The sequence below is a fragment of the Alligator mississippiensis genome, chromosome 15 (assembly GCF_030867095.1).
Source record: "Alligator mississippiensis isolate rAllMis1 chromosome 15, rAllMis1, whole genome shotgun sequence".
Taxonomy (NCBI): Eukaryota; Metazoa; Chordata; order Crocodylia; family Alligatoridae; genus Alligator; species Alligator mississippiensis.
The window spans coordinates 16,651,764-16,675,852 of record NC_081838.1 but is presented as its reverse complement, the minus strand read 5'-3'; the positions used below and the strand labels follow the sequence as shown (position 1 = coordinate 16,675,852).

General features: G+C 56.4%; 2 protein-coding genes across 2 annotated transcripts; one reads left to right on the top strand and one right to left on the bottom strand.

Moving 5' to 3' along the window:
- Positions 1-5,577: 5,577 nt before the first annotated feature.
- Positions 5,578-16,109, top strand: PRCC (proline rich mitotic checkpoint control factor). Its single transcript, XM_059718734.1, has 7 exons — positions 5,578-6,082; positions 10,082-10,129; positions 10,927-11,511; positions 12,256-12,351; positions 13,196-13,339; positions 13,694-13,759; positions 14,354-16,109. Exons 1-7 carry the CDS (start codon positions 5,744-5,746, stop codon positions 14,438-14,440), a joined length of 1,365 nt encoding a protein of 454 aa, XP_059574717.1. The 5' UTR covers positions 5,578-5,743; the 3' UTR covers positions 14,441-16,109.
- A 1,808-nt stretch (positions 16,110-17,917) lies between these two features.
- SH2D2A (SH2 domain containing 2A) lies at positions 17,918-20,353 on the bottom strand. Its single transcript, XM_059719084.1, has 6 exons — positions 20,345-20,353; positions 20,118-20,284; positions 19,605-19,694; positions 19,275-19,440; positions 18,688-18,825; positions 17,918-18,610 (listed from the first exon to the last, which is right to left on the bottom strand). Exons 1-6 carry the CDS (start codon positions 20,351-20,353, stop codon positions 17,918-17,920), a joined length of 1,263 nt encoding a protein of 420 aa, XP_059575067.1.
- Positions 20,354-24,089: the final 3,736 nt, after the last annotated feature.

Here is a 24,089-nt window from a genome sequence, read left to right as displayed (position 1 = left end):
TCTCCCGGTGGAGCCGATCGGCGCTCGATTGCTCGGGCCTGCCCCTTGCACACGCACACGCACGCACACACACACACACACACGCGCGCATGCATGCATGCATGCACACCCACTGTGCATGCGTGCGCCCCGCAGGCTGGGAGCGCCCTGGAGGGGGGCCCGGCTTTGCAAATAGGCGCTGGGGGGCACAGGACGAGCTTGGGGCTTGGAGGGGTCTGGTTGCAAAAAAAAAAAAAAATGAAAAGAAAAAAGGAAGGGTCAGTTGGGGGTCTGCTTCCAAAAAAAAAAAAAGGGGGTCGTTTGGAGAGGGTCTGGTTGCCAAAAAAAAAGGGTGGCTTGCAGGGGTCTGGTTGCAAAAAAAGGGTCACTTGGAGGGGTCTGATGGTAAAAAGAAAAAAGAAGGGTCGCTTGGAAGGGGCTGGTTGCTAAAAAAGAAGGGTTGCTTGGGGTTGGTTGCAAAAAAAAAAGGGTCACTTGGAGGGGTCTGATTGCAAAAGCAAAGAAGGGTCACTTGGAGGGGTCTGGTTGCCAAAAAACAGGTCACTTGGAGGGGGTCTGGTTGCCAAAAAACAGGTCACTTGGAGGGATCTGGTTGCCAAAAAAGAAGGGTCACTTGGGGGCTGGCTGCAAAAAAAAAGAGTTGCCACCAAGTGAGACCTCCCTATGCAAACCATCCCATACCTATCATCACTTATAATTATTAGGACTGTAATTAAGGCCATTTGGGACCCTCCAGGCCTGTGAGAGCAGAGAGAGACCCTCATCCCCTAAGAGGCTGCAGTTACCTGGAGTGATTTTGGGGGGAGAATAAGAGTGAAAACGGGGAGGATCCAGTCTGCTGCTTCCTCTTCCTCAAGCTACGGAGACATTCACTATGCCGCATGTGGTCAGTTTGGGGTTGGGAGGACAAACTGCCCAGCTCCAGAGAGGCAAGAGCTTGCTCCATCAGATGCTACAAAACTACAAGGCAGCTCCAATTCAGTTGGTCTATAAGGTGCATCCCTGTCCTGCCTTGGGCCTGACTCTGGACTAACCGGGTGGCCTACCCACGTCTCCTCCGCCTAGCAGCTGCGTGACCCCTATGGATCAAGGGGAGAGAGCGGGTGAGGCTGGCAGCTAAAATGGTCCTGAAACAGCCAAAGGAAAGCGTGTCAGAGCAGAGCCAAGCAGCAGATGGGCCAAAGGCTTGCGTCAAACTGTCGGCAAGCAAAATAGGATACAAGAGACATGACCCGGCAGATAAGAGAGGCGATGTTGGCTGCCTGGTTGCTTCTCTTGGGTCCTGCTTGTAGGGAATTTTATGCAACTTTGGGCTCCATCTGTTACTTCACTCTGCTGCACCTTCTCTCCTGGAGACCCCAGGAAGGGCCATGTGATGCCTGAAAATTGGTCTTTGTCTATCCCAACCACATGCGGTTGGTCCAATAAAAGATCGTCCCCTCTGAAATTCTGCCTATCTTTCCTAGGCCATCACGGCTACAAAATCATTTCAGAGACGGGAATAGGTTCTGGGCCAGCAGTCACTCGGGAGAGGTTGAGGGGTCCTGGTAATGTCAGAGCCTAGCACCATGTTTAGAGTTATCTCCCCCACGACTCAATACAACCTGGGTCACAGCCCTTGAAGCTTTCCCCATGTGTTTGACTTCACCCAGGGGCTGATGCTTTGCAAAGCCACAGGGGTTGAGGCTTGGGCTTGTGAGCCCAAAGACCTTGGTCATTACTCGAATACTGGCAGCCTCCGCTCTGCTTAGACCTGGAAGTGACCTGCAGGATTGGAGGGTTAATGAGAGAAGAAAGAACAGAGCTAAATGCCCCATCCTCGAATGATGTATGCACCCCAATCATCTTGTTGCCAGAAAGAGCCCCAAATTCCTGGCATGCATTAGTAGGATCGGGGCCTATTTGCATCATTGCCAAAGAACCTAGAACAAGCAAATATTAAGAAAAAACCAAGAATGCTATATGTGAATGTGAAGACAGGACCCAAACCCCTATGTGTTCACTATAACTCATCCATCACTAGACCTTGCCCAGAGATGAACCATTGGGCAAGGACTTCACTGACCAGGAAAGCTTCACTGGGGACATCTCTGACCCTCCTGGGTGTTTTGTCTCCTGGAGTCTTGGGGAAGTAGCTGAGAATCTTTGTTTCCCTTCATAAAATATGAGTTTTGGGGCCTCCTGACTGCAAAGCAAAGCATACAAGGCTCCCACGCTGAGGCAAGGGGGCTGTGGAAATCCCGTAAAGCCCAAAGGGGCTTTCTGAAAAGAGGGTGATACTTTCTTTTTTGAGCAAAAGGTTTGCATGCGTGGGGCTGACTGCGGGCTTGGGCCCTGGATAGCAGGATTACAGACAGCACTAGGGGTGAAACACATCTGGCTATCTGGGGCCAGAGCTATGAATATGCAGCTGGCAAGGAGGTTACCCAGTGAATGCATGATTCATAAACTTTCCCTCCCCTTCCCCTTCCCCCAAAGCTAAAACAGAGTGAGGCCAGCTGAAATCAGGAGTGAAAGTGATGCAGGTTTACATTATGGGGATTTCTGTTTCCTCCCTCCCCCCCATTCAGCCGCAGGACAGTCAAAGGGGAAGGGCCTGGGGGAGGCTGTGGGGGCTCAGGAGAACATGAGTCACGCTACGGAGATAAAAATGACAAATCATGGGCTTGGGGTTAAAAGCGTGCTGCTGTGTTGACTGGATCGGCCCTAAATGTTCCATGTCTTCCAGGATGGTTGGGCTGGTCAGGCTCCCCTCCAGCTCCGCAAAGACATCTTCCATCTGTCCAGGTTGAAGATAGATGATGGCTTCCAATAGCAGCTGTTGGGAGGCTCTTGATACTGATAGGAATGGCTGGACCTAGCACCCATTCTGTGGGGTGTAGTAGGAGGGTTGGGATCCCTTTGAGCCCACTTGGGTCATCACAATTCCTGATGCGGCCTCTGTCTCCTGAGTTTTGTGGGGTTCTGGCAAGTCAATGCCTCTTGGTGCGAAAAGCAAGGTGCGTTCGTGACCCTACAGATCTGCTGTGCAAAGGGGCGGGTTGAGAGGAGTGTCCTAGGCAGAGACACAGTGGAAAATGCAGAATTGCAAAATGCAGGACACAAGAATCTGCAAATGGAGCTGCAGGGGGGTTTCTGGGCAGGGACGGTGGAACTCAGGATATCTCGTGTGGTGGGACAGGGGTCAAAGTCCCAATTTCACCTTCCTCCCTCAAATGAGACCTCCATTGATTTTGGGTGGGGGCAGTTTTGCCTGAGCAGGGATTGCAAGGTCAGGCCTGACCCCATCTGATCCGGTTCCACGATATTTTTGTAGAAATGGCTTTCCTTCAATCCTGAATAGGGTGGGGGTGGTGCGGAGTGATGGGCAAGGCAGATGGAGATATGGAAATACCATCCCTTTATTCTAGATCTGATTGTGCCAACAGGTGGGATCCCAGCCCTGCTGTGCAGTGCTGGACACAAACATGGGCCAGGCGCACACAGGGTTGTTATTCCAGTTCTACATACAGGGAATCAATGGCCCCACAGAGAGCCAGTGGTACAGGCAAGACTTTAGCCCAGGCCTCTTGAATACTCAACTAGTGCTGTAACCGCCAGGCCTGCCTTCCTCCAACCTAAAGCCTTCTGCTGAGAAACCGAAACCAACTGTAACTGAAGGCAAAAATGACGGGCCTCCTCGCACTAAGTTTTCTCCAAGTTTGCTGAAGTGGAGAAAAACTTCTCAGAAAGATCCTGACCACTGGGAGGCAAATCTGTTGTTCTATTTTTAACATTTTCAGCTCTATTACATCCCTCTTTAATACAGCAGGAACATGCCAATTTGGTAGATTATTGCCCAGGGGTAGGGGAGGAGGGCATGACAGATTAGCTGGTGCTCCAGGCATCCCCAGTGACAAAACGAAGGAGCCTGCATTACAAAATGCACCGGGCTCATTTGTCTTCATTCAGCCTTAATTGGGGATGTGGCCTCTTTACGGCATCCTGGCAGATGGCTTCCTGGGGCGGTGGGGCAGCGCCCGGATTTGAGCATGCGAGTGACCTCCAGAGGCCGCCTCTTGCTTTCCCGAATGCGTATCCCAAATCTTGCTTTCTCAAATGCCGGAATACATCCAAACAGGGGGGTCCCGGCAAAGCCAGGGGAGTTCAACCTGCCTGAAATGCACACAAGAGGTTCCTCCTGTTATATTTTACTTGGACCGGGGGGGAGGCGGGGGGCCCAGCTCTGGAGCAGAACCAGTGCTGCCGACACATGGAGCAAGAGACGATCCCCTCGCGCTCCAGCTTCCCAGGGAATCGGAGCAGGATCTTGACGAGGCCGCTCCAAATCCATCGTCGTCATAACAGCACCTGCGGCTACATCGCTGCGGAACCACGCTGGCGCATGACGGAGGCAGCCTCTTCCCCCAAACCGATCAGGGGAGACAGGATCAGGGAGAGGAAGCGGAGCCAGGAAGCAACCTGCCCGGGGTTGCCGTAGCGCCACACGGGGGGGTCAGCTTAGACGTCCCCTACTTCTGCAGGGGCGCCTCCAAGCGACAGCTCTTCTCCAGAGCCCAACCCCCGCTCCTCTTCATTCGGGAAGCACCAGCCGACTCGGCCCGGCAAGATTTGGTCTCAAATAAGAGCCGCGATACAACGATGAGCGTGGCAAGGCAGGAACCTGGGGCTCCTGCCTTCCTCCGGCATCCTGGGTCTCCCCAGTTCGTCCAACCCCTGCGGCAGCTGGACGGTGGCCACCGCGGCCCCCTGCTTTGCCCCGGGCAGGTTCAGGGGCTCTGCCGCGTGGCCGGGTCTGGGTTAAACAGAGCTTCGCTCAGGTGCGAGACAGCGATGTGCAAGGGAGGATTGGGAGAAGGGAGGGGACCCTGCTTCAGGCCAGACCCGTCCAGCTACGCTTCCAGGCTGCCTCCTGCGGGGATCGGGGCAGGAGGTGGGCACGGAAACAGGCCTGGTACGGGCTCAGGGGCAGAGCTGTTGCTGTGGGGGGTCCAGAGCCAGGGCCAAGCCATGCCACAGAGTCTAGGTTAGGCTTGGCCATGGGGCCAGAAATTGGCCTGGCCAGGGATAGGCCTTGCCACGGGGCCTGAGTTAAGCCAGGCCCAGGATAGGCCGGGCCCGGGTTAGGCCCCACATCCCGCCACCCCTTGGGGATTTCCGGGCTGCCGCCCCGCGGGGCATTGTGGGAGCCGTAGTCCCTCCCCCTCCCCGCGAGGCCGGCTCGGCGATCCACCCGGCGCCCTGGCACGCACGGCGTCAAGGCCCGGCCTCCGCGCCAAGCGCAGCCGGGCTGCGCTGCATGCTGGGGTAGGCGGGCCGGGGGTGCTGCGCGAGGCACGCCGGGAGCTGGAGTCCCGCGGCGGAAGGGGGCGGTGTGGCTGCCGCTTCCCACCGACTACAACTCCCAGCAGGCCGCTGGCGCGCGGGGCGCTCTGGGAGCTTCCCCCCCTGCACGACGCCCGCTCGCCTTCCGCGGGGCATGCCGGGCGCGGACTCCATTTCCCGGTGCGCCCCGCGCCCGGTGGGGAGCCAATGGGGGGGCGCCGGCCGCGGGGCACGCCGGGAGCGGTAGTCCCGGCGCGCGGGCAGGGGGGCGGCCATTATCTCCCTGTCGGGGCGCGCGGGGCCGAGCCGCGCGGGGCCCGTCGCCTGCCGTCCCGCGGTTGCCATGGCGACCGCCTAGGCCCCTCGGGCAGCGGCGCGGCCTAGCCCGGCGGGCGCAACCCCGGCCTCGCGTAGCGCCATGTCCCTGGTGGCCTACGCCAGCAGCGAGGAGGAGAGCGAGGCGGAGGCAGAGGAGGAGGCCCCGCCGCTGCCGCCGCCGCCGGCCCGCGGGCTCTTCTCCGCCCTGCCGCCGCCGCAGGCGCTGGGGCCCGGCTTCCCGCTGCTGCCGCCGCCGCCCTTCCTGCTGGGCCCCCCCTTCGGCGCGCCCCCGCCCGGCCTGGCCCTGCCGCCTCCGCCCCGCGCCCCCGGCCCCGGCCCCGGCCTCGTCCTGCCGCCCCCCGCCGAGCCGGGCCCCGCCAAGACCAAGAAGCGCGGCGAGCCCGTGCGCATCGCGGCCCCCGAGCTGCCCCGGGGAGAGGTGAGTGGGGCCGGGGGCGTCGGGCCAGGGCCGCCGCGGGGCGGGCGGTGCTGGAGCCCGTGTCCCGGCCATGGCACGCTCGGGCGTCCCATCTGTGTACGCCACCGAGCCGTAGCTCCTGGGACCTGGGGGGAGAATCGGGTCCGGCCCCCCGCGCCCAGCAGGGAAGATAGCGGGGGTCGGGTGACCCCAGCGAGGTGACGGTCTCTTGTAGATGTGCAGGGTAGGCGATTGCACCGCCCCGCAGGGAGCTTGTCCCACGGCCTGGACACCCTCGTGGTGAAGAAGTTTTTCCTAATGTTGAGCCTGAATCGGTCTTCCAGGAGTTTGTGGCCATTACTGCTGGTTTTCCCCTCGGGTGCCCTGGTGAGCAGTTGATGTCCTCCCCTAGTCTGGCAGGAAGCTGTTACCAGGTCCCCTCTCGCCCTTCGTTTCCTTGGGCTGAAGAGTATTCCTCCTAGCCCGCGTGTCCCATGCACGTACCCCCCCATCCAGCCTAGCCCGGGTGTCCCATGCACACACACCACCTGTTCTTCCTAGCCCACATGTCCCGTGCACACGCACCACCCATTCCTCCTCACCCCGGTGCCCCATCCATATATATTGCCCTACTCCTCCTAGCCCAGGTGTCCCACCCGCATATACCACCTATTCTTCCTAGCTCCGGTATCCCATGCACGTACACCACTCGTTGCTCCTAGCCCGGGTGTGACATGCACGTGCACCGCCTGTTCCGCCTAGCCCTGGTATCCTATCCACGTACAGCACCCTAGCCCAGGTGTCCCATGCACATACCCCACCTATTTCTCCTAGCCCAGATGCTGCATCCATATATACCACCCATTCTAGCCCAGGTGTCCCGTGCACTTACACTGCCTATTCCCCCCAAACCTCCAAGATTTTGCTTGCCCCCAGTACCATTAGCTAATAGCTTGTCTGTAAAGTGTTGGTTTTTTAATAGCACCCCTGACTTTTGAGGCCCAGCTCCAGAGAGCACCATGGCATTGATCCTGGCAGGCTGCCATGCATTGCTGTGCAGCCCTGAGGGAGCAGGATCATTCTGGGCAAGCATAGGGTTAAAAGGCCGTTCTTGTGGAAAGTGTCAGGGATTCACGGAGCAGAGCAGCAGGGATCTGGGCTTTCCCTTGGAAGGAGCCCGCAGGGAGGGGATGCTGTGTGAGAAGCCTTAGTAATGAAGTAAACCTGGGTTCGTGGAAGCTCGTTCTCTCTCTCTCTATATCTTAGTTAGCCTATAGATGCGCATCTCTACCCTGCCTTAGGGAAGGGGGAAGTTTAGGTTTGATGTTAAGAAAAACTTCCTAACTAGGAGGGTGGCTAAACATTGAAACAGGTTACCCAGAGAGGTGGTGGAGTCTCCATCCTTGGAGGGTTTTAAGAGCTGGCTAGACAAAGCCTTGGCTGGGTTGATCTAGTTGGGGCTGGTCCTGCTTGGAGCAGGGGGTTGGACTAGATGCGACCTCCCGAAGTCCCTTCCCATCCTCATTTTCTAGGATTCAGTGTGGTCAGCGCCCCTGGGATCGGCATCTTTGATTCTAGGGCATACGTGTAGGTAGCTCACGCTGGGAGGTTAACGTGTTACGACGAAGCCTGCCCTCCTCAGGCTACACATTAGTTCAGCGTTACCTTCTCTTGGAGAAGATGCCCCACTGTTTTACCATAGGGACTTACGGTTTCTTGAAAAGAATCATCAGGGTCTGGAGAGACCAGGAAGCTGCTTGCTAGCAAGAGAGTATTGAGGAGGCGGCCCCTGAGCACAAAGTTGTAAGTAGCACTGGGGTGGAGTTGGTCAGCTGGCTCGGGAGAGCTGGAGTGGTGTTGATTTAGATCCACCTCTCTGGAACAGGCACAAGGGTCATGTGGAGCACGGACTCTTCCGCCTGGTGAGTGGTGATGCCTGGCCCGGCCTAATGAGCTGCAGAGCCAAGGACCCCTCTGCTAGGGTGCCCAATGTATGACAGCAATGTGGCTAAAAATATCTTGTTGCAAAACAGCAGAGCTGGCTGCTGGTGAGCCTGGCTGGACAGCTGGACAGCAGGTCGGCTCTCCCCACTCATGAATGGTGCTGATCACTGTCCCTGCTGCAGGGATGCTTTAGACTAGACCAGGGGTTCCCAAAGTTTTTAAGCCGCGGGCAGTCACAGGCGACAGTGGCTGGAATTTCTGACTGGAAGACAGGTAAGGATACCCTCGCCCCCCGGGCTGGGGGTGGACCAAACTGTGTGCTGCCGCAGGCCCTGTGGAAGGAGCCACAGCCTCCACCCGGCTCTGGTGGGCTGTGGTTTGCTAGTCTGCAGCCACTTCCAGTCCTGCAGCCGACCATGCTGCGGACCAGCAGCTGACCTGCTGTGGCCCGGGGATTGAGAACCCCTTCACTAGAGCAAAGTAAATGAGAAGTAAATGGTTTCACTTTGCAAGGGCTCCATTCTCTCTGTCTTTTCGTATCCCATGTCACAAGCCCCTTTATTTCTATCTGCCACATCCGCTGGGCAGCGTGATGGATCCATTAGTCTTGCTGGCAGTCTAGCCATGTTCCACCTCCACATACCCACGATTCACTTATTCCCTTCTTCAGTGTTTGGCTTCGAAACAGGCATTTTGTAATAAAGCCCATACCAGCGCAGTTACAGGAGAGTTAACGAGGAGGTTTTTGGAAATCTGTCTTGGGGTGATGGCAAATGAAGAGGGTCTGTTTCTCCTCACATTTGCTGATCCCTTCCCCTCCCCTCCCCCCCCCCCCCATGCTATATTTTAGCTTTAAACATTTGTTATAGAGATTAAAGACTTTCGTGCTGGGGAATAAGAGCCAGTGAAAAAGAAGAGTGTGAGAAATGGGTCTCGCTTAATGGTTGTTCTCTATCCCTTTTCTTTTGTGACAACCAGCCTTGTTCCTCCTTGGGAACGCTTTTCCCCTCGCCCATGAATTGAGCTGCTCTGTCTTGCTCCTACTTTTAAAGATTAGAAATTAGACAGAGATTTAACTCTAGACTCCCTTTATTTTGGCTGAGTTCCTATTTGCTGCCTATGTTACTCTTTGTAAAACCATAAGGCTGTAGAAATACTTCGGGCATGAGTCTCCTGCCCGCTAAGACCCCTGTGCGGTGGCAGGACGGGAACAGGACTGGGACTTAGCTGTTCTGAGGAGCCTCGCACAGCTATGAAGAGCCCGTCCTTAATCCCCAGCACAAATGCTCACACCTAAGGTTTGGCCCTTTCTCTTCCATGCTTAGGCTATTGAAAGGCACCACCCAGCAAGGCCTGTTGCCCTCATCATCCTTTTTCACCACTGTTTGCAATGTCCACATGGAGCTGTGGGGTATAAAGCACAGTTTGAATCTATTGCCTGAATATTGTTCTCCCTTAAATTTTAAATTATGCTTTTTGCTTCCTGCTTTTGTCCCTTTCACCCCAGTCCCCTGCTTTATAGTAGCATTAAAGTGCCAGTTAAACATTGGAATTCCAGGCTTAACTTTATTTAATGCTTTCTTGTTCCACATCTGGACAGATAAGAACAATCTATCCAACTTAAGCTGTGGAGATTTAACATGCAAACACTGATTTATTTGTTTGCATAGCTGTAGTTTTGACAGCTGCATAATGCATTATATATGGCGGTGTCCCAACCACACTAGTTCCAACTGTCTCTAAACATAATAGCCAGCAGCACGGTCCGGCTTCCATTGTGGACAGTCTGTTTACCTCCTTTGCTAGTAACCAGGGCTGGTTTTAACAAAACAGTGTTTCTTGACCTGATAATACCTAAATCTGCCAGACGGGGAGAGTGAATTTGAATTGTACAGCCTCTCCCTGTCAGCAGCTCCGGCTCTCGCAGACTGTAAAGCCAGGCCTGTTCTAAACTTGGCCCTGTGGTAACCTCTTCCAAATTGATAACGGATGAATTTGTTCCTCTGGTTTCTTTCTCTCTCTCTCTCTCTCTTCCTAGTCTCAAGTGCTATGCTAAGGTCAGTTTTTCTTTCTCAGTCAGATTCCGAGGAAGATGAACCAGCAAAGAAGAAGAATAGTCTTCAGGTAATGACTTATACTATGCAATGGTCAAGCTAATGCTACCTGTAAAAACACTTCATTGTTGTAATTTTGGTCTCAACTTAGCACCGCTCCATCTCTAGTAGCGATTCCAGGGGCACCACTGGAGCAGTTGGTTGGGGTGGTACTAGCCAGTCACTTGATTTGTTATCACAGGTTTCATGATGCCTTGAATTCACTGCAAGTGAAAACTGATCTGTTATAGCAAGCAGAGTAATTAGCAGGCAGTTGTGTCCCTGAGATCCATGAACCTGCTTTAGTGCCCATTAAAAACAATGAGATGGAAGTAACTCATTGGAGGCTTGATTATCCAAATAGAGCGGACTTCGAAATCCAGCCATCCCTGAGTGCAGTCAAAATAGGAGCCTTGTCTTGTTGTTGGCAGGGGTGACCTGTGATGGTTAAGGCATTGGAAAGCCAGGTCTAAAATCCCAACTTCATTATTTTTAGTGTTTAGGTAAATCCTGTAAATTTGCACAGACAAGCTGGTTCCTCCAGCGGTTTCAAACAAACAGATCAGCAAAACCCCATTGGGAGATCAGTGGTAGTTCACAGCAGCAGGTGATGCACGGAGCAAGGCATCTTCTGAGCGGCAGCCTGTAATGTTCAGTATTGGCAGCAAGTGCTCAAGGCAGCAGGCACTGGGACTGAGTATTGGAGGTGATCCCAAACAGGGTTAGATAGAATGGGAATGAAGGGAGATGGTGGGCGTTGGGTTAAGCTGTCTCACTCCTCTCTCATCTCCCCTTCTATGACGCATCTTTGCTAATTGGAACTGCCAGGGTCGTGGCGAGGGCTCCGGTTTGTCTGCTCTGCTTCCTCAACCCAAGAACTCTACAGTGAAAGAGACAAATCGGGTACTTTTGCCCTACGCTTTCACGCGGAAAGCAGCAGAGAATGCCCCTGAGTCCAAACCGGCCAGGGCCCCAACCTCCTCCTCTAAGACAAAACCCCTGTTCAAGCCAGCAGTGGCCACGACCCCTTCGCCGTCTGCTATCAAAGCAGCTGCCAAAAGTGCTGCCCTGCAGGTGACCAAGCAGATCACCCAGGAGGAAGATGACAGCGACGAAGAGGTGGAGCCCGAGAATTACTTCTCCTTGTCGGACAAGAGCGAGCCCAGCGTGGTCAGCACGGAGGCATACGTGTACTCTGGCACTGTGGTGACAGAGGACCCGCCCCCTGGCACAGAACCAGAGCCCCAGTTCCAGGATGCTGCTGCAAATGCCCCTCTGGAATTCAAGACTGCCGTGGGTTCGAGCTCCACACAGCACAGCTGGGCACCCAAGCCTGGTGAAGAGTATGGTGACCAGTCATACAATCAGTTCCCTGGCTACAGTGATGCCAATGCTACTGGTGCTTACTACCAGGTAGGTGCCTATTTTGTAGGGGTGCGGACGTGGATTTAGGTGCATCCGATTAATGGCTGGAGCAGCTTATAGCCATGACTTAGTTGTACTGAAATCGTGCCTTGGGACATCCGTTCGGTTCTGGGAAGAGCTCTCTGTATTGCTCTGTTCCTGCAGCATTCTTTGTCTTCCCCATGGGTCTCCCTTCCCAGCACTAGCCCTTTACCCCCTGCACTTCCCATGTGAGGCTAATTGCAGGAGGGAAAGGTTTTTAACATCTTCAGTGGAGCTGAGGATCCTCAGGACATTCCTAGAGGCCTTCCCACTCCAGAAGGACATCCCTAGTGGGGTAGACACCAGCATCAGGCATTGAAGAGTATCTCCAAGCATGGGAGATCTGCAGGAATGGCTTGGGTTTGGTCATGGGGACACAAAGCAACAGTCCCAGCCAGGGCCTCACTGACTAACCTGAGTGAAGCCTTAGGTCTTCAAGTATGTGTGGAAAATGCTACGCACACCTGTTGTGCTGCCAAAGTCACAAGGAGAGTTGATCTGAATAGGTCAGGCCTTACAGGAGGAGGGGGCAGGTAGGGGAGAGCAAGGGTTTGTTGGCATCTGGAGGAGGCCCTCCCATGTTCTGCAAGTGGCACGCTAAGGTACCTTATTCTCAGTCTCTTATTCGAGCTCCAGTGCTGAGTCTTGTCTGGCTGCTGGGACAGGAATCCATGTGCCCTGTGGTGCCAAACCCCTTTCCTTTCCTGGCAGGATTACTACAGCAGTGGCTATTACCAGGAGATGGAGCCGGCCCAGGGACCGCCACAAGAGACTGGCAGTGACTCCTCCTTCATCGACGATGAAGCGGTGGGTGTTTGCTCTCTTCTCCCCTGGGGATGCCATGGGGCTGCAGGAGCGTGGGCTGGGCTTGGCAGCCTGCCGTAGTAGCACCCACACTCAGGGCTTCCTTACCTGCTGTGCTGGCTCAGCCCATTGTTTTGTCAGGTCTAGCAGCCCACTGCAGGCAGTGTCTGATCCCCATGGCTGCCCACTTCTCTTCTTAAGGGCTTGCGGTCCACATAAGAAACCCCCTGTTCAGGAAAGATTCTTGCTTTTCATGGTGATGAGTGCCTGACAAACACAGTGGTGAAATGCTTCCAAGTCAGCAGTGCAGCCAAGTAAGAAGTCAGGGGCTCCGTGAACCGCCAATTCTTCACCGTTCACTCCATCTACATAAATTCCTCGTGCTAGGGAGCAGACCATATCTGGGCTGGATTCTCAACTGCTGTAAATCACTAGGGTTCTGCTGATGGCTATGGAGCCCTGCTTTCCAGTCCAGCAGAGGAGGTGGCTTTGGTTTCTTTGGAAGGATGTGTAGCGCAGCAGGGCCGGTTACACAGAGCACACCAATCAGTTGCACTCATCCTGGTCTCTGCATTTCGTGAATGCTTAGGGAAGCAAGGCTGGATTCCCCTCCCTGGTGTTGCCCCTGCAGAGTTTTACTGTAAAGACCAGAGAAAAGCACCAAACCCTGAGGAGAGCTAAGTATCCCTGACAGGAAGTGGAAGCCAGATGAGGAAACATACCCAGAAACTGAGAAGTGCCCAGATCATGCAGCAAATTAGTAGTAGGCATGAGAATAGAGCTTGGGTCTGGTCCTTCACTCAGTGAACCAGGAGATAGTGTTGATCCATGTTGATTCTTCGCTCAGTTCAAGCGTCTCCAAGGCAAGCGGAACCGAGGGAGGGAAGAGATCAATTTTGTGGACATCAAAGGAGACGATCAGCTGAGCGGTGCCCAGCAGTGGTTGACCAAATCCTTAACGGAGGAGAAGACCATGAAGTCTTTCAGCAAGGTATGGGTGGGAAGGGATAGCCCTCTGGGCTGGGAGACAGGAGACCTGCATCCAGTTTTCAGCTTGGTCACAGGCATTGGGCAAGTCCTTTCCTGTACCCTGCATCTTTGTTCCTGTGTGTACAACAGAGAAAATTGTCCTTCCACCTCCCCCTGGGGTTCAGCATAAAATCCACTGGAGCACTGAATTCTTACCAAGGGAGGTATGGAGTCAAATCCAGATTCCTTCAAATTAGTGCCGGGGCCCAGTTCTACCCACTGGCCAGGGGAAGGGGCAGGTTCTCCAAGCAGCTGGAGGCCCCTCTGCCAATGGCTCTGGTCTGGGCACTGATAGTCATTTTTCTTTTGTCCGCAGAAAAAAGGAGACCAGCCCACTGGGCAGCAGAGGAGAAAGCACCAGATCACGTACCTGATTCACCAGGTGAGCTGCCTGCTGTTGGCATGGAGCCATCCAGGGCAGATGTATGTGCATACTGGGAGCAGGCAGGTCGATGCCTGGGCCCAACAGCTCTTGCTCAGCACAAGGGTGAAGTGAGAATCATAGAAACTGAGGGTTAAATGTGACCTCCTGAGGTCCCTTCCAGTCCAACCCTCTGCTCAAAGCAGGAGCAGCCCCAACTAGATCATCCCAGCCAAGGCTTTGTCTAGCTGGGTCTTAAAAACCTCCAGGGATGGAGATTTCACCACCTCTCTGGCCCTTCTTTCATGATCGGGGCTCCCAGCAGCGTCCAGCTCAGCTGCTCTCATCCTCAGGGTTTCAGTTGGCTACAAGGCAGTTTTGTGTCCTATCTTAAATATGTTTCTGTGTAGCTGTTAAATAGCTGCTGAGGCCCCACCCTAAAGGAGACTGCATGTCCCCATGAGCATCTCTGTCAAGACTTATGAAATATGCCCGTATCCTGGCTGCTGGTGACAACTGTTCCCAAGTCCTTGCTGGCCGGGGGCTAGGGAAAGCCAGAATGCTATTGAAGCAAGGAGCCAGTGGTTCTGATTTAACCCTCCCCTCCTTCCCCAGGCAAAGGAGCGAGAACTGGAATTGAAAAATACGTGGTCCGAAAACAAACTCAGCCGGCGCCAGACCCAGGCCAAATATGGATTTTAGCACCTCTCCCCCTGGGGGTAGTAGCCCAGGTGACCTGCTGTGTCAGATCCCTCCCGGCCCCCCGGGAAGTGACGAGGCCCCTGGACAGAACCCTGTCTGCTGCGTGGGTGAGAGGATACAGCACTCCCCTGGCCACCAGGAGCAGGGTTTAGTGCGAGCCATGTCTGTAACCCAATGCTCTGCGCTTTTTATTTTGAACGACGGTGTAGAAGGTTCCAATCACGTCTGGTCCGTGCAGCTAGGGATGCCGTCGCAAAGAGCTGCTGGCTCATCCGGAGAGAACACCGCTGGTGCCAGGTTGGGAGCTCTCGCCCTGTAGGTACACAGACCTCCGTCTTTCTCTCTTCCAAGTCGCTGCCAGAACTGTAGGCAGAGCCTCCATCTGTTTCCAACTCCACCGTCGCTCCGTTCCGAAAGGCAGCGGGAGGGGGTTTGCATTGAAAGAGCCTTTCAAGTTTCCCCCCCTTTTTTTTCTGTACCTGAGTGGATACACAGCTCCTCATGTGCTTGTGATGTTGGCAGTTTTCAGATGTGGCTGATCTTTTGTGTTTGCTTCCCTAGCCACCTCTGCTGGCAACTCACACTGAGGGGAAACGACTACTTGTTTTCCAAGGGCTGCTGGCTAGCAAAGCGGTGTTGAGTTTGTTTGAAAACCATGCAAAAAATCTCCCTGTGCATGGATTATGCAGGAGACCTGAACGTTTTTTTTTTTTTTTCTCTGCCAGCACAAAAGCTGCTGTAAGCTCTCAGATCTCTGAATGTTGTCTCTGTTTCTCCCCGTCCCCGCCCCTCCGAACCACAGCCCACAATGCTGTAAAAGGAAGAAAAAAAAAATCTGCTCTAAATACTAGTTGAATTCAAGTATTTCTGGTCACATGGTGCGTTATAGCTGACAGTGAACTCAGTTCACTGAGGCAGACAGCAGTATTTCCTGTAATCAAACCTAGGTAGATGCTGCCTGCTGTTTATCTCTCTGTGCCTATCGGCCAGTCTCTATCACTTCTACTTCCTGCTGAAGCCTCGCATTTGGTTTCTGTCTTAGCGCCACCCACCTGTCTGGAATCAGGAGACGGCATCTAGACTTCAAATGTGGTTGGCAAACACTTTGCAAACGAGAATCTCTTTGTTTTGTGGAGTGCGATGGGCTACCTGCAGCACTGGCATGGAGGCTGGCAAACCTGTAACCATCGCACAGGCCAACGTTCCGTGTCTCTGTGTCTCCAGCCAAATTTTGGTGGCCTCCCCATATTGCTTTTTTTTCCCCCTTTTTGTTCTTCTATCCCTGTACAATGCTGAAACAAGGAGGGCGCTAGTCCCGTTATTTAACAGACATTCCCGACACTAAGGTTTTATTGGTTGTAACTGCAATTAAAACAGCTAATCTTAGTGATTCCAGCCTGGAAAACTCCCAAAGAGGTCTTTTCTTTGCTCCCTTGTTCCCTGTGTTAAAGGGGTGGGGGGGGAAAGTACCTGGTGAATGAAGTCTTAGGGTCTTTTAAAATCTGATTTCTAGTTTAGCTCCCCGGACGTTTTAGTAACTTGCAAAGCCCCGTTTTGAGTATTCTGATGACCTGAATAAAGTTACTGTTGAGTAATTTATTCATATATGTACAGTGAAATCCTCTGGAAAGAGATTTGATAAAGGAATAAAACTTTTAAATGAACCAGATCACCCCTGCTGGCGCCGGCAAGTGATTGTCCAAACAGTTTTAGGCTTTTGATAGCTTCCCTGGGATTACAGATGTTAGCAGCGGTAATACACCAATGACCCGTTTACACTGTGCTTTGGGACACAAAAGGGGGCACCTAATTTCCACCCATGTCCAAGTCCTTTTATGCTACTGTAATGGTAAAAAAAAAACCAAAAAACAGGAGCCTTGAGGTAATTGGGAATTGGGCCCTGTGCACTGAAGGGCTAGGAACAGCTTCACACTGGGCACATAGTCTCTTATGCTATGAGTCTTGATGGTCTCTGAATAGCTGGAGGCATCTCCCAGCAAATGTTGGTAGCTGCAGTGTTCCCCACTCGGATTTGGGGGTCCTGCAGCTCAGTTCAGCTTATGGATGCCTCTCAAAGTGCCAGTCCCTGCCTGGCTGTTTTTTGGCTGCTGCTGTGTCATTCGGCCCTGGGAAGGAACAGGCAACACTTCCCTGCAGCTGGGCTGGCCCTGAATGGGTCAGATTGCTTCTCCCTGCAGAGCTGAGTCGAAGGACGGTGACGGGAGCAGTGGCTTGTCCATGGGTGTGTGGGGGGAGCTCAGAGGGGTCTCCAGCCTTGGCAGGTTTCCCTTGCGCCCTTCTCCGTGTTTGGGAGGACAGCTCTGATCCGAACAGGCTGTCGGGTGCTGGTAACCGGTTCCGGTCCCCCTCACACGAAGCCAGTCCCGTCGCAGCCTGTTGTGCGATGAAGACGATACTTCTGTCCCCGGCTGGTGATGCTGGTGGGGTTGTGTAGGGTACCAAGCTGCTCTTGCTTATGAGCCGGGGCACTGGAGAGCAGCACTGATGGAGCCATCGAGCCCTGACATGGCAGCCACTCAGGAGCAACTCCACCCAGGGCGCTGGGTGTGATCCAGCTGTCTGGGGCTGGCGGCAGGTAGGGCCTGGAAAGAGTCAAAGGTACAAATTCAACCTCATACATTTGTGATTCCCTTCCACCTCCCAGATCAGCTGCTTTGCTGCCAGCCATGACTGCTGTGGCTGTACTTGGGGTCGCAGGAAGTGGGCTGGTAGGACCTCGGGGTCACTCAAACCACTTGTATCTAGACAGGAGAAAACCCAGCAGCCTGGGTGAGAGGGACTGAAGCTAGGGGCGGGGGGCAGAAAAAACCTCTCTCCCGCCTGCCACTTTTGTTGTCCGCCCCTGGCAGCATCTGAGCTGTATTGGGCGGAGATCGGTGATAGTCCTGTCCTGTTAAATACAAACCAGAGGCCGGGGCCTTTTAAGAGCTGCAGAATTGCATCCTGAGCTCCTGAAAGATTCAGCCCAGGAGCTCAGATCATGCCTATGGGCTTTGTGGCATAACACAGGCAACTGGGCATCCCCTGCCCCTGCTCTCGACTGATCAAACCTGTTCCTTCCCCACCCTGACTCCTGCCTCTCTCAGGAGCTGGGAGCAGCAGTGCTGGGGAGAGCCAGCATGGGCAGGGCTGCCTCAGGGCACAGGCTGGGGCTGGTTCTTCTGATCCCTGTCCCAGACAAAGGGATCGTCCATGGCACAGGCCCTGGAGGTGGGTGGGTAGGTTGGATGGAGGTAGGTCCACAGCTCCTACCTAGGCCTTGCAGCCTCCCGTTCCTGGGGACAGAGGTCTATCTCCTGGAAGCAGCTCGTAAACGTTCTCCAGCCCTTCCTGGCCCGTGGCGGGCATCGTGCCGCTCCAGATGGGCACCTTCCTGCTATAGACGGGGTCGTCGAACTCCAGCTGGGGGGGTGGCAGCACCTGGAGGGGACAGGGGGCACACGATGGAGGCTGGTTCTACTCCGTGCCTTTGCCTGGCTCTTGGTGGGGGTCAGAAGGGATCTGTCCCTGCCCTGGTGTCAGCAGGTAGGGTGTTGCACGGAGACCCCTGATGCCTGGGTTCTGCCCCACTCGGGGCTTCTCCTTTCCAGAGGGGCCAGGCCCCAGGTACCAGCGGTCCCTTCTCAGGGGGAGCAACTCGCCCCAGGTTTGAAGAGCATCTGCCCCCCTGGAACGCACCTGCAGCACTGGGCTGGACGGCCTTGAGGAGCCCCTGTCCCTGCTGGGAGCTGCCGGCAGCCGATGGCGCCTGGAGCCCTGGCTGGACACGCTGCGATGAAGCCGGCGGGGCAAGGGGAACGTCCGGGGCCGGCTGAGGCCAGGGGGCAGCGTGGAGGTCGTGAGCTGGACTTCCTGCACAACGTCCACCTCGGAGTAGATGTTCTCAGGGCCGAGGTCCTGCGGCGACCCCCGGCCCACGGCGTAGAAGGGGATGGGCTCATCAGGCTCATGGTAGATGCGGCGCTCGGGGGGCACGGGCCGCTCTGGGGGCACGGGCCCCTCGCGGGGCTCGGCATAGGTGTGGAAGCGCAGTAGCTGCTGGTACTTGGCCTCAGGAGCGGAGGGAGGGGTGGGGGGTGTTGTGTCCATCCAGGGGCTGCTGGGGACCCGAGTGGCCTTGGCAGGGAGCAGGGGGCCAGGACAGGCAGCCTGGGGAAGCAAAGATGCGGTGAGTCTGGGGCTGGAGAAACAGAACCGTGTTTGCCCCTCATCTGGTCCCAACTCACCTCTGGCGAGGAGCAGCCCTGGCTGGTGCCTCGGCGTTGCTTGTGCACGACGCTGTATGCTGGGCTCAATGCAGCATGGGGGAGCATTGCTGCCTCAGCCCCTGCCGGGATCCCGGTATCCACCGGCTCCTTGTCACTCTGCAGCAAAGTTTGGGAGAGGAGAAGGGAGAGCTGAGCAACAGCAGTGCTGCGAAGAGGGTGCAGAGCACAGGTCCAAAGCACAGGCCTGGGTGTCAGGAAACCTGGGGTCTACACCCCCCAGCATTGGGTGGAGAGTGTAAGAGTCAGGATGCCTGGGTTTTTTTCTCATCTCTGCCCTCCCCTCTCCCAGCTTGGGGTCATGTTCCCTGTAAAATGGGTGCAATCCTGCCCTGTTGTAGCTTGGGGAAGGGTAATGGGGCTATTTCTTTGCCTGCCTGTGATTTTGACTCTGTCTCTGCTGCCCATGCCCCTTTTGTGCGGGCTGGAGAATCTCCAGTGACGCTACAAGGCTTATGACACATGTGGCAGAAACAAGCCCCTGCTGCTGCCCTGGCAGTCTAGACGTGTCAGGGCAGGTGGGGGCAGCGTGGTAGGGCCCCTCTTACCCAGGCACAGGGCATGGTGAGGAGCTCGTAGTAGGGATGGATGGGGGCCGAGGCATAGTGTTGCAGCAGCTCTTGCAGCCTGGCGTGCGCACTATCCTCCCCCAGGATCACATAGTGCCCATCCTCCAGCTGGTCCAGGATGTAGTGCCGGCAGCGATCCCAGCCCCTGGGGAAACCGAGGCAGCGCGTGAGAGCCTGGCTGGGCTGGGGGTCACAGGTGAGAGCCTGGCTGGGCCAGGGTGATGGGCGCGTCTCTTGATCTGCCTCCTGGGGCCCTCATCCCAGCCAGGGGCAATCGGGGGCAGGCGCCAGGGACACCCAGGTGCTCACCTGTAGGACAGCACGAAGCCAACTGTGCTCTCGCTGAAGCGGATGAGGTAGCAGCCCAGCGGCTTGTCCTGCAGCAGCTGCTCGGACTCCCTGCGCAGAGAGGGAGAAGGACACGTGGGCACGTCTGAGCACATGGGAGCCTGGAGCACCCATGCTGCTCGGAGCCCGGGGCACCCGGTGCTTGGCCCAAAGCAGAGTTGAGGGCATCTCAAGTCAAGCCCAGCTTGAGAACAAGGGAAAAAACCCAGGTTTCCTGGCTCTGCCCACCCAACAACGCTCCCTCCCCAGAACTGGGAGAAACCCAGGCGTCCTGGCTCCCATGGTTTCTGCTCTGGTCCCCAGGGCAGCTAAGAAAACCCAGGTGTCTGGGCTCCCCTTCCCTCCTGCTCTACCGCTGGGCCCCACTGCTACTCCCGCCCCAGCGCTGTATCCCCGTGGGGGTGCAGGTCCGTGATGGTCCGGGGAATGCTATTCCCGAGGTGACCCCAGCTCCCAGCACCCCCCGCCCCTCACCTCCTGCTGAGGAAGCCGTGGAACCAGTCGGGGCGCTGGCCATCAGGAAGGACCCTGCTTGCCTGCGTCTGCTCAAACCAAGCCTGGGTGCTGGCCCGGAGCGCAGCCGCAGCTTCGCCGGAGCCTGGGACCAGCCAGGGTAGCCTAGCAGCTGAGGCAGAAGGGGTCTGCGGGGGGAGAAGGGAGAACCAAAGAGCCCTGCATGAGGATGGGGGGCTGCAACCCACTTTGTGCATGGGGGACTGCCCACCGCAGCTGCAGGGCAAGGGTTAAGGTTAGCAATAGGGTTAGGGAAGGGCAGAAAGAATTGCCCTGGTCCTGCAGCGTGGCTATTATCTACCTATAGCTGGCAGACAGGGTGCCAACACTGCACTCTGACCCCGTTCAAACCCTGCACAGCCCTGCCCTCCCCGGCCTGCGGCTCCCAACACCTACCTGGCTGGAAGGGGCTTGTTCCCTCTGGGAACTGGGGTGCAGCTGTCCCTGCTGGGGCCCAGCTGAGGCCGCCCTACGTTCCTCCAGGGCTGGGGCTGAGCCCTCAGATCTGCCCAGGCCATGGGGATGGAAGGTACTGAAGAGCAGGGGCTCTGGGGGCTCCAGGCCATCGGCTCCTGCACAGGGTAGAGAGATGCAGGATGAGGCCCTGCCTCGACACCCTGCCCTGGCTCCGACCCTCCCTTCAGCAGTAGGAGCAGGGGAAGCCCCCAGGGAGGGGCTGGGGGCGGAAGATGAGATCTGGTAAGGAGCTCGGGACCTGCAAAGAGGTCCGGGGATGCGGGGACCTGGACATGAGCCAACAAGGCGGCTGCAGCAATGGTGACTGTGCCAGGGGCATGCACAAGCGTGTATGTGGGTGCATGTGTGTGTGTAGAGGGGGTTGGCTCTCCCCAGCCATGTGACAGGAGCATGGTGCCCAGATTTGGGCCGGAGAGTGGATGCAGAAGCCCTGGCAGGGGTCCAGGGCAGCGCAGTGAGGCTGATAAGACGCCTGGGAATGCAGCTGGGCGTTGGCAGGGCAGAGAACGGGGTGCAGCCACGTCGCAGGCTGCCCCGGGGCCCTGATGCGGGGTTTGTGAGTGTAAAAGCAATGGGTTTTGTTTGCAATCGGGGCGCTCCTGGGTAGACTCTGGGGGAAATCTTCCCCCTCGCCCCAATACTTGAGCCTGAGGGCTGCTGGTTCCTGCGCGTGAGCTTGACATTTCTCCTTCCTGACCTGCCCTCCAGGCACTTGGCGATGGGGAAACTGAGGCCCAGGGACTGTTGTGCCTGGGGGGAGAGCCTTGAGCACAGGGGCGACTGCAGCTCATTCCTCTTCCCCAAACTCTGTCCTTCATCCCTGGAGAGGAGGGGACAGTCCCAAATGCTCAACCTGGAAGGCTCAAAGGTCTGGAGCTGCCTTTCAGCTCCCGCACAGGTTTCATGCGCCGCTGGGGGAAGGGATGGGATCCCCAGTGAACAGCCAGCCCCTGAGGACATCTGTTTCCCCGTAAAAGCCAGGAGGGCTGGAAAGACACTTCCCCAGGGGGAACAGTTGCATCTTCACCCTGGGGTTTGCTTGCAGCGCACTCAGCACCGCCCTGGAGCGGGCCCAAAGCAGAGGCCGCCTTATGCAACCAGGCCGGGGCCAGGTTTTGGTGGCGCGTAGATAAACTTCCTGTGCTGGTTGGTGCCCCAGATTCTTCGCCTGTGCTGAGAAAGTTTCAGCTGCCCTGGCTGCTCGGCTAGGGAGTGAGAGCGCGTGGATGGGGCCTGAGAGCTTGGGTGATGTCTCTTCAACCCCCCCAGGACATGGGGAAAGGCTGTGTGATAACGTGCAGCGCCTAGCACCGGAAAGACTGTGATCCTGGCGCAACGAGACCCAGGTGGGTATTTGAGGGGAGGTTGAACGGTTACAGAAGTGAGACAGGATAGGAAGCATCATTAACGATGCTTAGAAAACAAACCTGTTGAGACATGGGTGCCCCGGTGCTCTGCCCATGTCACCCTTCGCGTTCTGTTTTGTGCAACGCCAAAATAATGGAGCACAACAAAGCTCCTGACCTTGCTGTCTGATCCCTGATGATGCCCGCGATCTGGTCTCTGAGCCCAGGGGCAGAGCCTGACCCATTGCAGGGCTGACATGTAACGAGTGAGGTAGGTCTCAGCCCAAGTCCTTCCAGGCAGGGGTGTGTATTGCCCCCCTCAACAGCTGGATCCCTCCTGGGGCCAGCTCTGTAACAGGCCTGGGCTTCCTCCTACCCTCCTGGCAATGCTGGGGTGGTCCTGCCAGCTGGGGGGGGCACCCAGCAGCCCTCCACCCGCCCCTCCAGGCCCAGGAAGCTGTAGGATTTGAGGAGTCTACCCCCAAGCACCTTGCAAGCAGCCCTCGCTGCCTCCAGAGTCACCCCCCTCCCCCTCCGCCCCCCAAGCTGCTCCTACCTCTGTCAGGCCCTGGCTGGACGGCGAAGTCCATGCGTGCACCCAAGCCGGCTGGGTGGGCAATGCCAAGCCTGTGGCCCCCTCCCCGACCAGGCGCTGAGTGTGCCCCTGCCTGGCAGGAAGCTCGAAGGGCAGGAAGTGGCGAGCAAAGCCACAAGGCACGGGTGAGCAAGAGAGCATGACGTCACGGAAAAGCAGCCCGCAGCGGGGGAACACTCCCCGCCCCTATCTGGGGCAGGTGTCTGAGATGGGCCCGGCTCAGCCAGGTTCGGGGTGGCCCCCACATGCATGGGTATGAGGGGCGGCTGAAGGAGCCTGGGTCTTGCTGGCATCAGGCTGCTTTGGGGGGGGAGGGCACAAGGACCAGACCCCCCAGATCAGGGGCTTCCACAGCAGCACAGAGGCTGCACCCCTGCATGAGAGCTCTTCCACTGCCTCCTTGCATGCCCTTGGTCACATCACTTGTGTCACCAGGCTCTGGTGCCTCCAGGGGTGAAACGGGCAGGGGCATCTCAGCTCCTTGGAGCCAGCTGTGATCCCACTGAAGTAGGGACTCTCTGCTCTTGGGTGGGGGTAGACCCCCTTGCCATCGTACGGTGCTGGAGCAGGAGGTTGGGGCACAGGCCTGGGTGTCTTCTGTACTAGAGGGACATGGTGCCTAGCAGGTAGAGGCAGGTAATAAAGCCAGACAAGCTGCAACAGGACAGGCCGTGGGCACAGAGCAGGGCTGCGAGATGCAAAGGGCTTGGGACTTCCAACCTCGGCAGGTTTCCTGGGGCCACAGGGAAGGGGCCAGATCTCACAGACCAGCCTGGGTTTCCCAGGGCTCAGCCCAGCTCAGCAAGGCTGAGCCCAGTGCAAGGCTCACCAAGCTGTGTTTGCCCAGGGCTGGAGTGGCAACAGGAAGGGAGAAGTCACCAGGTGGGGAGGCCTGGGGCTCTTTGGTTACAGTGCCATTCACTGTTTGTTTTGGGGGGAGGAGGTTTCATTAATAGACTTTCTTTTCCAGGCTAAATCCCTTTCCGAATTAAGTTTGACTGAATAGAGCTCAATCGTTCCAGTCTGTGCAGCACTACCTCCAGCCAGTCCCTACCTCCCTGGGGCTTCAGATGCTCCCAAATCCATGGCAGGTACCTACATGCAAGCTCTGAGTCCGGAGGCTTTGGGGTCCAGCTGCCCCCTGGTCTCACTTGCCCTGAGCCAGAAGGAGCAAGCTGGAGGGAGAGCCCGAGAGCAACCCACCATCACCAGGAATTGTGTAGTTGAGATCCTGGCGTTGGAGGCTTTTGCAGGGGTGCCCGCCCATGGTGCAAGGGCCAGGTCTCCAAGTTATGCAAGGCTGAGAAGAAGCAGCTCTCCCCTGCCAGGTTGGTAAAACCACCCTCTCCCTCTACACATCCCAGATGTTGCACACTTAACTGCTTAGTTGTGCCCTTCTGTAAGATCAGCTACATGGATGTGAGCCTAAAGTCAGGGGCAGGGAGAGCCAGGGTGCGATCCAGCCTGGGCTTCTCCTTGGCTAGGGTGGGCAACCAAGCCAGGATTTCTGGGGTC

Excerpts from the sequence above, each read along its gene's own strand:
- SH2D2A (XM_059719084.1), bottom strand. Across the intron at positions 19,695-20,117 it reads CACGGCTTCCTCAGCAGGAG|GGAGTCCGAGCAGCTGCTGC; the intron begins GTGAGGGGCGGG and ends CTCTCTGCGCAG. Across the intron at positions 18,611-18,687 it reads AGGGCTGCTCCTCGCCAGAG|GCTGCCTGTCCTGGCCCCCT; the intron begins GTGAGTTGGGAC and ends TTGCTTCCCCAG.
- PRCC (XM_059718734.1), top strand. The coding sequence starts at position 5,744 with ATGTCCCTGGTGGCCTACGCCAGCAGCGAGGAGGAGAGCGAGGCGGAG. Across the intron at positions 6,083-10,081 it reads CCGAGCTGCCCCGGGGAGAG|TCAGATTCCGAGGAAGATGA; the intron begins GTGAGTGGGGCC and ends TTTCTTTCTCAG. Across the intron at positions 11,512-12,255 it reads CTACTGGTGCTTACTACCAG|GATTACTACAGCAGTGGCTA; the intron begins GTAGGTGCCTAT and ends CTTTCCTGGCAG.